General features: G+C 44.0%; 1 protein-coding gene across 2 annotated transcripts in view; it reads right to left on the bottom strand.

Moving 5' to 3' along the window:
• Positions 1-17,473, bottom strand: part of CACNA1C (calcium voltage-gated channel subunit alpha1 C) — a 1,657,037-nt gene that overhangs the window by 468,850 nt on the left and 1,170,714 nt on the right. For both annotated transcript variants that reach the window (XM_086952879.1, XM_086952878.1), the window contains exons 27-28: positions 2,421-2,622; positions 1,999-2,157 (exon numbers count right to left, since the gene is read on the bottom strand). In XM_086952879.1, coding sequence (XP_086809005.1) covers positions 1,999-2,157; positions 2,421-2,622 — 361 coding nt within the window. The remainder of the gene's footprint in view (positions 1-1,998; positions 2,158-2,420; positions 2,623-17,473) is intronic.

Genomic DNA, 17,473 nt, shown 5'->3' with positions numbered 1-17,473 from the left:
CCCACTCGGAGCCTGTCCCTTTGAGTACACCTAGCTAGCGAGACCCTTTGTAGGAGTGGGTATTTCTGTCCTGCTATTAATGGTCACAGATGAAGTGCAATCTTTAACAAACTTGAGGGAAGGATGACTGAAGTTTGGTTAAAAGGCCAACAAGAAAGGTCACAGAAAAGGTGCAGGGGGGAACTCTGTATCAAAAGGGTCTGGAATTCCTCTCATCTAACAATAATACTACAAACACGCTGGTTTGTATTCATTCTGAACAAACTTTGGTAGGTAAGGTCCCTGTCCTAGTTGGTCATAATGTTTCTGTTCCTTGCTCAATTTGGAACATATTTTTGGCACTCAGCATGGGCAACTACAAAAATTCTAATATTGAATAACAAAATTGGTCATGAGAATCTCTAACTGGAGTCCACACTATGAATGAAAACTGAACAGCAGTAAATCAACAAGCTGTTCTTCATTTTCCTAATAATGTTTTGGAGTACTGCTATCTTAAAGACCTTGACATTATGGTGGTCTTAACATGGTTCGGGGTTTATCAGAGGATACCACCTTCAGTTTTTTTTCATTTCTGCTGACTGCCTAGGAACACGTCTTTATCACAATTCAATATCTATTTTAAAAAGTTTGATTATTTTTTGCAGTGTTCTTGATATTTCTTTCTAACTCTGAAGAAATTCAACATGGCCTAGTTTTCCTTTCTCGACATAGAATATCTCTGGACTCAAAAAGGATTCTTTTAATTGTAACTCCCTTCGTTATGCCAATAAATGTTATTGTGTGTGGCCTTCATTTCTGAGTATGAAGCTCTCAGGTATTCTCATTCACTGGAATAAACGACATCTTTTTGATAGAACATGTAAATTGTAGTCTCCTTCTTGAATGGGTTAATTGTGTTCACTTCCCTCAAAGTGAGAGGAAAAAAGTGCCATACATACCATCAAGCATGGAAAAGTGTACACCCGTGTTTTAGTACTATATAACCTACGCATCTCTAGATGTGCTGTATTGTTAGAATGGAGGCATTGGGTAAGATCGTACAGTTTTAATCTGTTTGCCATGAATGACACTATTACCAAGTAATAATGAATTTAATTTAATTCTGACACGCAGTAGCAGTACAAGAAGTCTGTGTACAGTAAGAGCGGTATGCTGTCGTCTTGAAACAGAAGCAACTACAATTGTAACTGGATTTAGCAGCGTTTATAATTTCCCAAAAATATTTTGGGGGATTACCTAACAAGAGATATTGTTGTAGTTGTCAATATTGAAACCTTAATTGATGCTTTACAGGAATGTCAAAAAATCGACCACATTTTTCTAGTGGAAGTAAGAAAAGATGACCAGTTTTAGTTTATAATATACTAGGTGGCATTGAAAAAGTTTTTCAATCACATCTCAAACTATTGGGTACAGCCTGCTCTTAAAGGACCAGTGTTTCTCTCAGTGCAGCTTGACCTCCATCTAAGTACTAAGCTGCATACTGTGCAAGCCAATTCCAACCCACCACCGACTTGGTTCTGAACGGTATTCGTAAGCAAAAACCTGCCAATTTTTCAAGTAGATTAAGACAATATTTGAGCATGATGATCTTTGTACAGGTAATAAATTGAAGGCTAATAGCCTTGAAAGCATTTCCACCTGTACAATTAATTTTCTTGCCACTCTTCTAAGGAAGCACTTAGAAGTCAGAATGAGCTAGTCCCATCTTGTCTCATTTTACTATTAATATTGTCTCAATAGATTCTTGAAGTTTCAGAAGAAAGAAAGCTTTTACTGTATACAGGAACAACGTCTCAGCCACCCTGCTGGGTTACTTTGCAGAGAAACTTCCTTAATGTAAAGACACAAAACCACTACCTTTATATACCAAACCTTGAAAAGGTATGAACCTCTAGATCAGAAAGTTGAACTGAACACAATACTAATTAGTGTTCTTAGATCTACAACCCTAATGGTAGATAGGTACATACTTCAAGCTACTTTGTCTCTCACCTGCATCGCCAGGCAGATGGTGTTAAGCAGGATCAGCACAAACATCAGGTACTCGAAGTAGGTTGAGTTCACCACATACCAGACCTTATACTGATATGGATTCTTTGGGATGTATCTTCGCAGGGGACGGGCTTTCAGGGCGTATTCCACACACTGGCGCTGCAAGGGAGAACAAAAGGTAGTAAGGGCCAGTAGTAACGAAACGGAATTCGAAGGCACAGCTGATGCTCTACTTCTTACAGTCCAGTAATCTTAGTCCTAATCTTATACAGTTTACAAGTATCAGGTATAGATTTTCAACATTTGAGGTTTCTGTCGCGCGGTATTAGGGAATAACCCGAGTGTTCAGGCTTTCCCCACTACAAGGTGGCATTCCTTGTCATCTTAGGAAGATCCGCGACATCGGAGCTTCTGAGACTTACTTGATTTTTGTCAAGTTCACAGTTCTTGTACTCCTGCTCTCCCTGCTCCTGAAATGTGACAATGACAAAACCAACAAAGATGTTCATCATGAAGAAGGCGATGATAATGATGTAGATGATGAAGAAGATGGAGATCTCCACTCGGTGGTTGTAGATGGGACCAATGTCCTCTGTGTGAGAGTCAATGGCCCTGTACAGAAGTCTGGAAAAGAAAAACAGTTGACATTTAAGATCTGTGCCCACTTTAGTATAATTTAACATCCAGAAAGCAAGGCATTGACATGTGTATTGTTTCATGCGTTTTTAATCCTTTCTAAGTGCATGACCCCAGTTCTGAACCCACTGCCGGACCCAGTAATTGCAATTAGAAGGAAGCCACTTCAACAACCTTTGTGGGGGATTGGGGGAAAAATCAGCAAAATGGACAAGTAAAAGTTTATATAAAAATAAGAGCTTCAGTATCTTCTGCTTTTTATATGTGCAAATGTAGTTTGCTGGTAAATTCTGGCTTTTATACATGCTAGTCCTTTGTTTGTGTGGTGTGGTGAAGCACATTGCATTGAGCTGACACCAGAGCTTAAGTGCTACTCAATACGAGAAGCAGGTACTGTGAAAAGTCATGCCCTGAGCTATTGTGAATTGTATAAAGGACACCCGGGAACGAAAATGCCTCATAGCATTTACAGACTCTTATGGCAATAGAGGTGCAGTAACCCACATTCGATGATGGTTGGCGCTACCCTAGCATGGGATGTGGTTGACTTGAACTGACACGAGTTCCACAAAGTGCAAAAATTAATATACTGTAGTGGACCATGCAATCACTGACCCAGTTCAATGTAGGCTTACAGAGTGAAAGGAACATACCCTACATGGAACTTTAGGCTCAACTCACAATTTATCACTGTCTAAATTCGAGTTGGTGTTTGTATAAGCACTGAAACAAGACTGGGCATCCAGCACTGTCTAGTGTTATTTCCTCAGAAACACAGCACAATAGATATCGTACGATTTCTTGAGGGACACAGAATTAAGAAAATAAAAGGACGCCTGGAAGGGTTCAGAACTGAAGATCTTCCAGGCCCTCTGGGATCACTTCACCTCCACAAGACCCAATTCTACAGATATCTGCAGCTTCGTCTTGCATTTATGGCGTATCAACCACAGTTTGCATCACCTGCCAGAATATAGTCCCCTCTAAGCCCAAGTCAGCGCCATTGGGCTGAGGTGGCATCTAGCAGATGCATATTGATCACTGGTCATTACCTCACCGGAGGCCTTTGGGGCCTTTGGACCAAATGGGAGAGTTGGGTAGACCACTAGATGATATCCATTGAAAAGATGACTTGATGGCTTCACTGGAATTGGATATTCCCTCTCGCGTAAGTCTGATTCAAGTAAAATACTTTTTTCACATAGTATGGTCCTGTCTGACTATTGCAAGTTATTGGTCCTTTATTTTTACAGCTATAACTGAAATTCTACAGAGTCCAGTTGATTGTCCCCTCTGTAGTACACTGTCGGGCATTTTGGGGCAAAGTGTGGATTTTGAGGGGGAAGCACTCTGGCCAGCACTGGCCCTGTGATGGCCAAACGTGATATCGCTCATCATTGGATGTCCTCATCACCACCTACTATTACCTACTGGGCTGGTGTGCTAAAGTGGAGAAGCCCTTCTACATAGCCCCTGGTTGCTCCTTCAAACATGAGAAAATTTGGGGGAGGTGGTAGGCATATTACAAACTGAATGAATGAATGAATGAATAAAAACGTATAGTGCGCAACTTTACCAAAAGGCATCAAGGCGCCTATAATCAGATCATAAAGGAAAATGCAATCCGATAACTAAGGATAAGCTTTGACAAATAGCCAGGTCTTCAGGGCTTTTCTGAAGGACTGCGTCGATGCAGGGTCCTAATGTCGCAGGGTACAGAATTCCACAATCTAGGGGCGATGCTCGAAAAGGCTCTGCCACCCCACTTAGCTCTTCGCACTCGGGGAACCAAAAGGAGAGACTTCTTTGAGGAACGAAGATGTCTGGAAAGAGTATAGGGAGTCAGCAGATCTTTTACTCCTCCTGTCTCCTTTCTGGACAGGGCTCCATATACCAGACAAAGGACCTTGAAGGAAATCCTGGCTTCAATTGGGAGCCAATGTAAGGATCTCCTGGCAGCCGTGGCTGACGACCTCCTAGGCAGATCTAGAACAACTTAGCCACAGCATTTTGCACAATTTGCAATCGCTGTAGCAAGCACTTATTTATTCCCGCATATAGGGCGTTACAATAATCAAGCCGAGAGGCTATCAGTGCAACCACCGTTTGTTTACGGGCTTGTATGGATAGATAATGTTTAATCTTCCGTAAGATCTTAAGAGTGCCCCAACAGGTGGAGATTGTCCTGTTGACTTGACAATCCAACACAAGGGCTGGGTCAATCATGACCCCCAGGTTTCGTGCTAGGAGGGTAGGCACATGGCAAGTCCCCAGGGATGTAGGCCATCATTCCGTTGACCAGATGTCATCTTTCCCGTCGAATACAAGGATCTCCGTCTTCTCGCCATTTAGCCTCAATTAATTGTCAATCATCCATTGAGCCACTGCCTCCATACAGTGTCTAAAATTGGAGGCAGAGGAGCTGAGGACTGGGCGAGAGACAGCAAGATCTGGGTGTCATCGGCATAGGAAACTACCTCCATCCCAAATGATCTAACAAGCCTGGCCAGCGGGGTCACATAGATGTTAAACAGGGTCGGACTTAACACCGACCCCCGTGGGACCCCATACTTGACCGGCAGGGATGGAGATAGGAACTCCCCCAGCTTCACTCTCTGTTCCCTCTGGCCCAAGAAGGAGGCCAAGAGACTAAGAGCAGGCCCCTCCACCCCTATCTCCCTCAATCGAGATGTAAGTATGAGGGGAGATAGGGTATCAAACTCAGCCGAGAGATCTAGCAGGATCAGCAGAGTACTTATGCCCTTGTCAACTGAGGTGCGGATGTTATCAAGCACCACAGTGAGGGCCGACTCAGTGCTGTGTCCTTTCCGAAATCCGTACTGCGAGTGATCCAAATGGCCAGAGGCTTCCAGAAAGGATGCAAGATGCTGGTTAAGATGGATTTCTAGCATCTTACCTGGGGCAGGGAGCAACGAAATGGGGCGAAAGTTTTTAAATACCTCCGGGTCTAGGGTTGGCTTTTTCAAGAGGGGTTTGACCACCGCTCTCTTCCATTGAGAAGGGAAAAAGCCATCCTGCATTGCCCTATTCATAATCTCCAATAAGGGGGGCAAGAGGGTATCCTTGCACTGCTTAAGGAGTTTAAGGGGGCAAGGGTCGAGAGGAGAACCCAACCTAGTCTTAGCCAGGAGAACGTCCAATTCCTGCAAAGAGAGAGGGAGAAAGTTAGATAGACCGACCATAATAGCGGATCCATCAGATAATTCAGAGGCCGAGGCCTGAGATGTAGCAGCCTGTGGGATGGAAGAAGATATCGAGGCCTTTTGTAGCTCTAAGGCCGAGACAATGTCAGCAATTTTAGTGTGAAAAACTGGCTAGCCAATGACATGCTGCTGCTCATTGCTTTTACTGCCAATTGCTACTGTTGTGGAAGTAATATGCTTTGAGCTGTGTACTGTGTCTTACCCTTGTTGCAAAAAAATCTATAAAAATTGTAATGATAAAAAAAAGGACTTTGCGAGTCTTTTTAAGAGCATGAAGTCTGCTTCCACGTGTCAGGTGGGTGATGGTCCAATCATTTTTCAGTAATGATGGGAAAAATGTTAACTTCACTCCAAGCACCCCCAGATGTGCTTAATTTTGGGTTCGGATGATAGCTAACTATTACAGATAAATAAGGTGTATGATGAGTGGTAAAGTGATTAACACTACTTGGAAATGGTTGGGCTTATTATTGATAGCCCCTTATGGTGCATTTATGTTTGTAAGCTTGTATGTGACTTAGGCAGTACAGATCTAATAACAGAGCACTGTACATTGTCGGAGATTTACGGTGGGTAGTGAAGAAGAAGGGAAGGTTGCCTAGGTGAGGCTTATAGAGAGAATCTTGACAGCAAGTGCAACATCTACGCTGCAGGTGGGTGAGTGGTAGGGGTAGGCCTGGGGTGGGAAGTAAGTTTTCAGGAGCAGTTAGATCGTATTTCTTGTGAAATCTACGAAAAACCTTGATACAGGGTTCTTGTTTTTTGCAAATTGAGTAATAAACATTTTATTGTCCATCAAAATAACACATTACGCGTGCTGGTTATGATTTGAGGTTGTCTTGAATCCCCTATAGGGCCCACTGTAGTTTTTCCCTATGATAGCCTAACTGCACATGCTGTGTGCATTGTGGGCTGCTTTTGCTTTGCACATGTTACGAAGTAACACGCTTGTTTTTGTGCCACACTATTATTTTAGAAATAGGCTGCACATGTTTTATTATTATTTAGTTCTTTGGGGTTCATCCTAAACATTTAGTACAAGGTAAAACAATATTGTGCCCTGTTTTTCTCTATGGTTGGACACTAATACCTAGACACAATAGAAGATACCAAGTTGTTGTTTTCGAGTAGGGCATTTCTTATCATATAAGCCGAGACTTGTCGTTTTGAAAATATAGAGGAGGATTTCTAGCAGAGTAGAGGTCCTGGGACGAGAGTGCCAGTTTTGCTCAGTCTGAGATGCAGAAAAGCTAACAGCAAATGCTAGGTATGGGGCCCGATACCATCCTAGAGATCTTTGTTATATTATTGTGAGGCTAGGCTTAGGCAGATACACCAATAAACATGATAGAGCTTTTCATTGTGTACGGTTTATTGGTGATACTAATTACACAACTAAGGGGCAGATTACGATGCCGTAGTAAACAGCTTCAACCCTTGGTCAGAGCTGTGCCTATAGCATTGTAATCAGCTGGTCGTATTCAGTTCCGACTGACCCATTTGGATGGAGTCGGTCGGAAAGAAATCTGAACTGGATTTCTGAATGGTTTCCAACGGGCTCGGAGAGCCTATCTGCCATTCGGAAAGCCTCCAGTAATCCCAAGGGAGGCTCTTTCCGCCCGAGGGATTACCATGTCGGATTCAGATAGCCTTTCTGTGCCCGTATTTCCAACACAAAAAAGGCTGTCGGAAGTCAACATGGGGGCCCCCACTAGGGCCCCCATGGGTGCACGGCCTCTAGTTGGAGGGAGAGGGCCCTGTTGATCCCTGCACCCCAAGGCGCCTGCCTCGGGGTGGAGGGATGAACTGCACCTCTTCTCTTTCCGGTTGGAATGCATGCTCCCAATGTAAAGAATAGGTTTGGTTGCATCCTGGGTTGGGACAGCTGACAGGAGGTCAGTCGGTCCCAGTACTGAATCAATGTCGACGGACTCAGGTCCATCCGACATCGAAATCGGGCCCTAAGTTATGTATGTTTTCTAGTTGCAGCTCAGTTGCTTCATAATTTTATTTATTTATTTATTTGCAGAGTTGTATTTGTTTCCAGAGTTTTATATAGCGCTGGCTAGACCCAGAGGTATCAGAGAGCTTTACAATGAGATCAGCGGGTTACAGGTTACGAAAATTACATTAGTTACAGTTTCAGTTGCAGTTACAAGTATATGCTCAGGAGAAAAACATGAGATTACGCAATAATATAAGTGGGGAATGGAAGGTAGGGGGGGTAAACAGGGGAGAGGAATGCAGATACAGTCAGGTAGACCTGAAGGGGGAAACTACTCCAGGGGGAACAAAGCAGTCAAAGCAGTCGAAGAGAAAGACAGAAAAAACCGTGAAGAACCATGAAAAACAATGTCCGATGTCTAGCTGGGTATGTGACTGCCGAGAGGGTGATCATAGAGCACAATAGTTTCAGTAAATATTGTAAACTGTTCTCGTGTCTCATTTCTGTGTTATTGTGGACATACATGAGTGAGAGAGTAAAAGATGATGACCTGTTACCGTGGTTCCCTGCGGGGACTAGAGTCCTTTGTACAGGAAAGGTTAAGAGTGCAGGTAAGGCACTATGAGCTAGTCTGGTTTTGGACCCATAGGTACTGATGGGGTATGGTGACACAGTCCCTACATAATTACGTTCTGTGATCCCAGGTATAGTTTTGTCTTTAGACAGAATTCTTGCGACAAGGTGATTTGGCTCAGTGAAGAAGGTGGTTTATCATCCTCCATAATCCAGTAAGCTCAATAGATGGCAGAGTCATAAGCCTTAGCTGGCATTTGTACTTTTGTTGACAAGCAGACTGAAAGAGATGGGTAAATGTTTACCATCTCCCTGATAATGTTTTTCTTTGGTACTGTAAAACGACCTGTTTCCTGTCAATGAGTACCATAAACCTTTAAAGGTGGCCCAGTTGTCGTTGATGACGATTGGTAAAGAGCACACTCTTTTCCAGATGACACACTCCTATCATAAATAAGTTTGAGGCTGTACATGTAGGGCTAACATTTCCGTGCCGGTCCATTACTGTAGGTCGTGCCCTGCTTTCAGAATTCAAATGACACATTCAGAGATTTGCAGGTATTTTGTGGTGGCAAGCAAGTTTTAAGAAGGTATTTTCATCAGTGAGAGGAGCAGATGTGTAACGGAAGCCTCACTTACGGAAAAACTCACATTCTTTTATACAGAGGTTTTTTATCAATGATATTACTTTTAAGAGGTTATTACTTGATTATACAGTATTCCATTTGTAGCCATCATTTTGCTGTGGTATGGCAGTGGCCCATTAAAAAGGTACCTGTTAACAGTAGTATACGTAAACAAAAATAGGTGCTATGTGAGAGTATTTGCCATCCAACAACTCTGTAGGTGTTTCCATCATTACTGTCATTCTTTTACAGCCCCTTTAAGAAGGCTAACACTTTGGTGTCGAGCCTCTGTAGGAGGACGTCACCATCCTACAGTTATTCTGGAAATCTTTAGTTTCTGCGACATTCTTTGCCCTTCCACAGCTTATTTTCTGCGTCCAGTGTTCCATGAAAGATTGGGAAATAGGGGTGATGGGATGCGGTGAACTGGCAGCCCATGTGTCCCTCTTTCTGCCCAGCTACTGACCAAGGACCTCAAATAAGATGCATATTCAATCCTCATACTGAATTCTACCAGCTAACTTTCGATATTAAACGATGAACTCATGACGAGGATTAGGAGGCAGCAAGCATTTGCACCCTGTGCGTAGCCATAGGTTATCAATAGTTTATCCGAGGAAGAGTAGCTGGTAGGCCATTTGTGATGTGGTTATTTGTGCAGTTAAAACCTCAAGAAGGCTGCCAGGAAAACAAGCGTGGGATCTTGACAATTCAGGTCACCTGAGGGAGTGGGTTGACTATGGGCATATAAGTTGGCTACAGATCCATATAAGTTGGCTGCCATGGGGTCGCCCTTTTTGTTCTGGCGTCCCGTAAACAATAGTAGCATGGAGAGACTGCAAAATATGAGAACCACAGCAGTGGGAGAAAGAATGCAGAAAGCTTATGGTTGAAGGCTAGTGCAGCTCGTCCAGGACATAATTGTAGCTTTATACGAGCGGGGGCCCACTCGGTGCAACCTACACTCTTATCAATGATATAATAAGGGAAATAAATGTATGTTTAGTGATAGCGCAGGCCATTAGCAATGATTCTTTCTCGCTGGCAAACAGGACATACCTCGGCTTGCGCATGTTGTAGATATTAAGCATTGGCGTAAGGAACGCTGTGGAAGCAGGTCTTGCGGAGTCCAAAGAGTCAAGATTCTTTTCTTCTGTTTACTGACCCCCACCAGGTTTGCGCAACATTACATTTGGGGTCTCAGGATAGTGCAGTGGGAAACTTTAGCTTTTTATGCTTACAGGTCACTGGTTCAAAACCAAATTCTTTCACAGTCAGAAATCATACATATGTTTGCTTCTTTTATTTGGATACAATATGCCGCAAAGAAAACAGAAGTGAAATGTTTTACATTTCGAAACTCTTCAGTGACCTCATCCTGGTATCCACCACCACAGTTTGGGATGACTCCTGGTGGCCCACCGCATTGGGAACCCCCTGAACCCCACAGACCGCTAACGAAATCTCAGCATACTGGACTCCTCGTTCACAATGAACAGTCAGATCAACGCTGTATCCTCATCATGCTTTGCCTGCTTTTAAAGACATTCAGATTGATCCCATCTGAATCCAGAAAGACGGTCACCCAAGCACTCATCAGCAGCAGACTCGACTACAGCAACACACTCTTTACCGGTGTCACCCAGAAACTCATAGGAAACTACAGAATGTTCACAATTCCACCGCCAGACTGGTTCTCAACATCCCCCACCACAGCCACATCACCGAACACCTTTGAGAACTCCACTGGCTCCCAGTCAACAAAAGTATTACTTTCAAGCCCCTCTCATACGCCTGCAAAGCCCTCCACGATGCAGGACCAGCATATCTGAACTGCCGCCTCTCCTTCCACGTACTCACCGACACTACCGCTCCGCCCAACTGGCCCTGGTCACCATCCCACGGATCCACAACATTAGAACCAGAGGAAGTTCCTTCTCCTACCTCACCGCCAAGACCTGCAACACCCTGCCTGGTAGACCTGTCTGCTTCTGGGGAGACTCTTACCATTATGATTTATTTTTGTCCCCCGTAGCCTCCCAGAGTTTCTATTTTTATTTTTACATATGTCCATCAGGAATATTTTTAATGCTGTCAGGGGGCTAGGTGTTCCTTGGCGATGACGCCATTTTTCCCTCATAACCTGTGAGGCCTAGTCAGCTCCCTTGAAAATCTAGGGATCTCCAGAGACCTAAAATGGTGTCCACCAACTGCCATAACGGACACTACTGGAGGACAGGTCCATAGGTTAACATTAGGGAACTTTCTAGAATTAACTAGAGACTTCTGCAGGTCTCAGGCCACCCTATATAAGGCCAGTGACCAGCAGCCATTTTGTGCTGACCCAAGAGTGGAGGAGTGAGGCAGTGGTGAGAGGAGGTGGACACACTGAGAGCAGCTAGTTTGTCTCTGAGGCTGACAGTTTCTTCAGAGGGTTGTTCCCCCTTCAGCCTCTGACCAATCCCTCCCCATACATCAATTGCGGAGAAGAACAGCTAACTGAATGTGAAGGGAGACCCTTCTTAATCTGCACTCCAGTGGAAGCTGTCAGGACACATTTATTGAAGATCATTCTTGATTTCCCCCTTGCCAACGCTCACCTTCCAGTCTGTAGGAGGAGCTGTGGGCCCCACGTTGTGACCAGTGTCCTTGGTCGCGCTGAGAAGAAGGCGCGTGTCAGGAGAACTTTGGCAGCCTGGAGGAGCGAGTCGCCGCTTCAAAGCGTGATCCCCGTGGAGCCAGGTGAGGGGAGAGACTGTGCAGGAAAAGCGGCGAAAGTGCAGCGCCGGGCGGGAATACTAATCCCTCGCGCCCGCGCTGTCCTACCCTTGGCCGTGAGGAGGCGGATCGGGGGAGGCGAGGCCTACGGGAGGCGTGTCTGAGCTGTGAGCAGCCTCCGTGAAGAGACGCGTTCGCGTCAGGTGACCAGCGCCGACTTCCCGCCGGAGCACTACCTTCCCGCAGCTGCGCAAACGAGCCGGAGCGCGCAGGAGACGCCCAGACGCCGAGGGAGACGATCGCCGGGGGAGCCCGCTTGGCGCTTCCTCGCCTTAAGTGCCCCGCCTTGTCCCTGCCACAGCGCACCACAGGAACAGCGCCCCGAGCAGCAGGAAAGGGAGAGACCCCACGGCAAGCCCTTCAGTGAGACACCAACAGCCCCAGCGCCAGCTCAAGCTGAGGAGTTAATCAGGGAAGCTGGGCAAAACCCTTTGAGGGCGGTTGTCAGGCAAGAGAGGAGGACTGTGGCGGATCTGCCACTGTGACAGTAAGGAGAGTGGGGGAGAGAAAGGAAGGTGCTGTGCCCTGGGGGCTAATGTTAAACAAAACTACCAGATCTTGCTTATAACAAGGTGCCCTGACGTGTTGTCTGATTAAACTCTAAATTGTGCCATAGTAGCTGAGGGGATAATAACTCTATAACCCCCACCTCAGTTTTATAGGTTGTTTGACATATAAACTACTGTCAATAGAGCGCTGACAGTACTTGCCCATTGGGGAACTATCTTCAGGCATTTATAGCCCTGTAGGTGACTTTAAGTGTGCATCCTAGCTCTGTGTGAAGGTACAGAGAAGGGGAGGGAGTTCTTAACCCTTTGGTAATGAAGTAACCAGGGATTTGGGCCGGTTCAAGTCATGAAATGTTGATGACATTGATTGTTAATGTAAAGTGATATTGCATAGTGTAATTCCCTTGGAATATTTCTAATCCCAGAAGAGTGTTATTCATTCATCACCGTATCCATTGTCAATAGAATGTGTTTCACTGTAATTTTTCCACAGCAAGAAGAGCGTCATGTATTTTCCCAAGACAAAAGTGTAATGATTATTTCTGAGCGAAACTGATGTGGTAATCTGTATAATTTGAATCCAAAGAGTCATATTATTTTTATAAAAGGTAACGGTATTTTTCCAAAGATTGGTGTTGTGTCTTTTATTTTAGTGGTTCATCACTGAGTTACTGTGAGTGAGACTTGTAAGTACTTAGCCAACGCCTTGAGTTAGCTGTAGACCACTACTGTGCCAAGCTACCATATGTAGGCTTGGGTAATCCAGGTCCAACACTGCCTCTCTACCTCAGGCAATCCCTGTCGCTGACCCAACTGAAGCAGGATCTCAAGACCTGGCTCTTTGACTGAACCCCAGCAGTCCACCCCTCTCCCTCTTCAGCACCTTGAGACCCTCACGGGTGAGTACCATTGCTATACAAACCCCTGATTGATTGATTCAGTGGTGTAATAATCAAACCTGCCAAATTGGAAAATAATTTTACTGTGTGAGAGGGTGTGGTGCATTGAAGGAGCAGCCCGTCACCACCGGTACAACAATAGAGGAGGCAGAGCTTAGAGACTGGCACCTGCTCAAGCCAATCCTCCCATAAAAATAAATTACAAAAGCAGGACACCAGGATTCAATGACTTCCCACTGGAATACAATCAGTGTTTCGAATCCTTGCCTATTCCTCATCTGGCGAACCTCTGTTCTGATGCAGAACATGAGGATACCTTTCCCTCTGAGCTGGATGTGGCTACTATAGTGGTCCTTCCTAAACAGGGTCAGTCCCCTGAGACTTGTGCCTCTTACTCGCCTATATTGCGCTGATTAACATGAAACTTAAAATTTTTGCTAAAGTCCTAGCAAATAATCTCCAGCTAGTGCTGTCCCATTTCATCCATGCAGACCCATGCAGCTTCATGCCCACTCGAGGCACTTGCCATTGCATTCGATGAGTAAACGTGGCGCTTGCTCGCCGACACAAAGTAACAGATCCCAGAGTGCTCCTGTTGGTGGATTTTGAGAAAGCGTTTTATTTGATCGACTGGTCATACTTGGACTAGATCCTCCACTACATGGGTTTTGGTACGAGATACCGTAGACTTGTTCAGCTCCTGTACAGGAAGCCCTTTCCCCAGGTCCTTATCAATGGAGCACTCTGCACCCCCTTTTCGATTCGTAGGGGCACGTGGCAGGGATGCCCGCTTTCTCCCTTTCTCTTCACCCTGGTGTTCAAATCTTTGCACTCAGTTATCCAACGCAATGCTCAGCAGTGGAGAGAGTGTACAGAGGACAAGATTTCCCTGTATGCTGACAATGTGCTCTTCTTCCTAGCCCATCCACAGATATCCGGTCACCGGGTCCTTAATATTCTGGGGTTTTCAAAGAGGCCTCTGGCTGAGCACGATTCCCGTTCAGCATCTGACTTTCAAATTCTTGAGGATCCACATATCGATCTTGCTGGAACTTGCACTTAACCTTAATTTGACTCCCCTACTTGCGAACACTAAAAGAGCACTATAGTCCTGGCCAGACTACCCACTGAACATTCTGGGCAGTGTGGCCTTATTCAAGATGATGCTGCTCTCCAAACATCTCTTTGTCCCACTCCCAAACAACTCAACGCCCAAATCCAGGCTTTCCTATGGCAAGGGTGATCCCCTTGCATCGTGTGAGATAAATGCAGATGAGCGACGTTTGATGAGGTGAAGAGGCTGACAGATGTCAAACTCTGTTATTGGGCTTCACAGTGATTTCAGGAGTCGGGGCAGGAGCGACCCATCTTATAGCGCAGAACTGGCCTTATTGGGTCTGGAAAGGGTCCTGGGATACCTGTATGTGAGCCCCATTTCCACCCTCACACTGGATCACATCATAACAGTGCAGTTATGCTGGCGAGCGGTGCTGTGCTTCACCAATTGGGATCGCAAGCTCATGCAACAAACCCTTCTGTGGTATGGTCACTGGCTGCATCACAAAGCCCAATTGGAAGGCTTCGGTCACTGAGACAGGATCAGAATCACATCTCTAGGTGACGTATGGAGTGGGGCCCATATGAAGTCCTTTGCTAAACTGCAGACACACGTTCAGCTTCAACATACACAATTGTTCAAGTACCTTCAAGTCAGGCAATCATTGGCTTCTCACTGCTCAGATCTGTAAAACGTACCTGAAAGCAGCCCGTTACAAAGGCACCTGCTGATAGGCAGTATTGCTAGAACACTTACACAGGTACTAGAGAGACACATTGACCTCACACTTAGAGTGGGTCTACTGGGGATCCTGGAGGACAAAGGAGGGAAAAAAATCAAGCGAGTGTTGGTGGGTGTCGCATCGGTCCTAGCCAAGCGTGCTATTGCGCAAAAATGGAGCTCTCCAAATCCTCCTTTCATTTCAATGTGGTGAAAGGAAAAGGACTGGTGCTTCAAACTGGAGGAGACTATCTACACAGGGTGCAGGGATGACCGATGAAATATCCCTTCTTGTGGGGCACATGATGGGACTACTACCGGTTGCAAGGTACCACAGTATCTTATGGGTCAATACAGACAAATTTGTAGATTTTGTGGCAGTATTGTAGTATGGTGGGCAATGGGTGGTGGGAGTGGCGATGGGTGTGCACATATGTGTTTTTTTAAAATGCTATTAATGTGTTTATTTAACAAAACAACAATAACAAAAGCCTCTGAAGCTCTTGCTGATGTCCTGGAGAGGATGTAAAATCCTTGATGGACATTGGCTGCCCAGAGCTTCCAAACATATATTGGAAAGCCTCCCTCTCAAGGTGTTTCCAGTTCACCGTGTGCCAAAATGTGGCATTGCCCCAGGAGACCACACCTAGAGAGCTGATATTGTGTGACACATGGTGGAATAGTGTGAGTTGACAGGTCTGAATAACTCTGGATTTAATTTTGCAGCATGCAGTGCTGTCCATTCGAGTTATGATATGGTTTCTCACAAAGTACTAAGGGGCCACTACAGACAAGGCACTGTCAATCATTTTTAACAGTAATCAAATTGAGCACATTTAATACTGCAAAATCATTAAAGAAGTATAGTCTTTTTGTGTAAGTGAAATCTTAACCTTTGTTTTCGCTTCTGTGACTAGAATCCCACTGGGAAATTAGAAAGTTTGAAATGTTTGGTGCACCATGTAAAATGGGAAGTTTTTTTCCAACAATTCTAGAAGGGCCACATTCGCCAAACATTATTGTTTCTAAATGAATTGGGTAAATGTAGCTCTTATCACGATAGGGTTAAACAGGTAATGTCTCTTTTACACCAGGGATCTCTAATGACTTACAGTTTGGGACTCCAATATGGCCACAGTAGAGAGATAAATATTCACTAATGTTGAAAATTAGAATTACTTATAATAAATCTGAGTTAAGGTATGCTGCAGAATGGACTGGGTTAATTAGAGCAACTAGTGAATAGGGTTTCCTTAAAATCATAGAATTATAGGGACAACAATTTTTCATTTCTGACTTTCTGCCATCGATTAATGGGAGCAGCACATCTGTAAGATGGTAATGCTTACAGCATGTGCAAATGGGTGCATTCATTAAGAGCAATATCAGCTTTTTTCCCTCCTCTTTCCAGAACAGCGATAAAGGTGAGACAACGACCACAGTGTCAAACTTGTTAATATTGAGATTTATAGTTCAGGTGATTAAAATGGGCCTAGACACCTTTACTCTGTATATGAAGAGGGATGAAGACATGGGGTTACCAGTTTTTTGGCAGGCAGGCTTATAAGGGGAAGTCCAGGCAATAGGGATGTATTTTAGGGTAGTATTGACTCCACTTTAAGCAGCACAATATACAGACATTGATCATTTCTTTGCTATTTTATGCAAAATATGGCCCAGGATTAGGCTCCCTAGATCCTCTAACAAAATGCAGGCTCATTGCCAACCGGACAACTGCAGACAGGAATACTGGTGGACTGTAACGCACATTCGACTTGCACATTAGGATGGTGCATTCTGGGCACAAATCAGCTCTGTGTGACTTACAGGATAATGAGTTTGTTAGAGAGCTATACACTGCTCTCACAATGAATGGACCCATACAAGAATGCACACTATTGATATATTTTAAAAGGGTATTCAAATTGACGCTCTAATCAAATGGATATCATGTTTTATAGATTTAACTATGAAAATAAAGTAGTAGCAATAAATGCAATAAGTAAAATATTAAAAAGAACTGCAACATTGTGACAGTATTTCATAAATTCATTTAATTGTATGATGAAATCAATCTTTGTTTCACCAACCCTTCCCTTCTATGAGCCCCCAGGTAAACTGTCCTGGTATTCTGCCAAAATATAAAAAAAAAAATATTGTGCTATATGAATATTTTGCAAAAATATTGTTGCCTCAAAAATATCGAGCGACAGAATATAGAAAGTAAGCATATAATGTTTATAGTGTTGTTTTATTACGTCATTGTATATGAAATACATCTCTTTAATATAATTGTATAAAATATTTTTAAATTCATTTTTATAATTTATATTAGTTATTGTATTATAAGATATTCGTATTATCAGATTTCTTTTTTCTTTTCAGCATAATTTGTAATGTATTCAATTTAATTAGTAATTTTAATTTAGTAGAGAGCTGTTGGGTTAGAAGGGGATTGGGGTGGGAGATATTTCAAAATATAACAGTTTTGTTTTGTTTTACTTAATG

Source organism: Lissotriton vulgaris, chromosome 1_2, assembly GCF_964263255.1.
Source record: "Lissotriton vulgaris chromosome 1_2, aLisVul1.2, whole genome shotgun sequence".
NCBI lineage: Eukaryota > Metazoa > Chordata > Amphibia > Caudata > Salamandridae > Lissotriton > Lissotriton vulgaris.
This window is presented reverse-complemented; position numbering and strand designations above follow the sequence as displayed.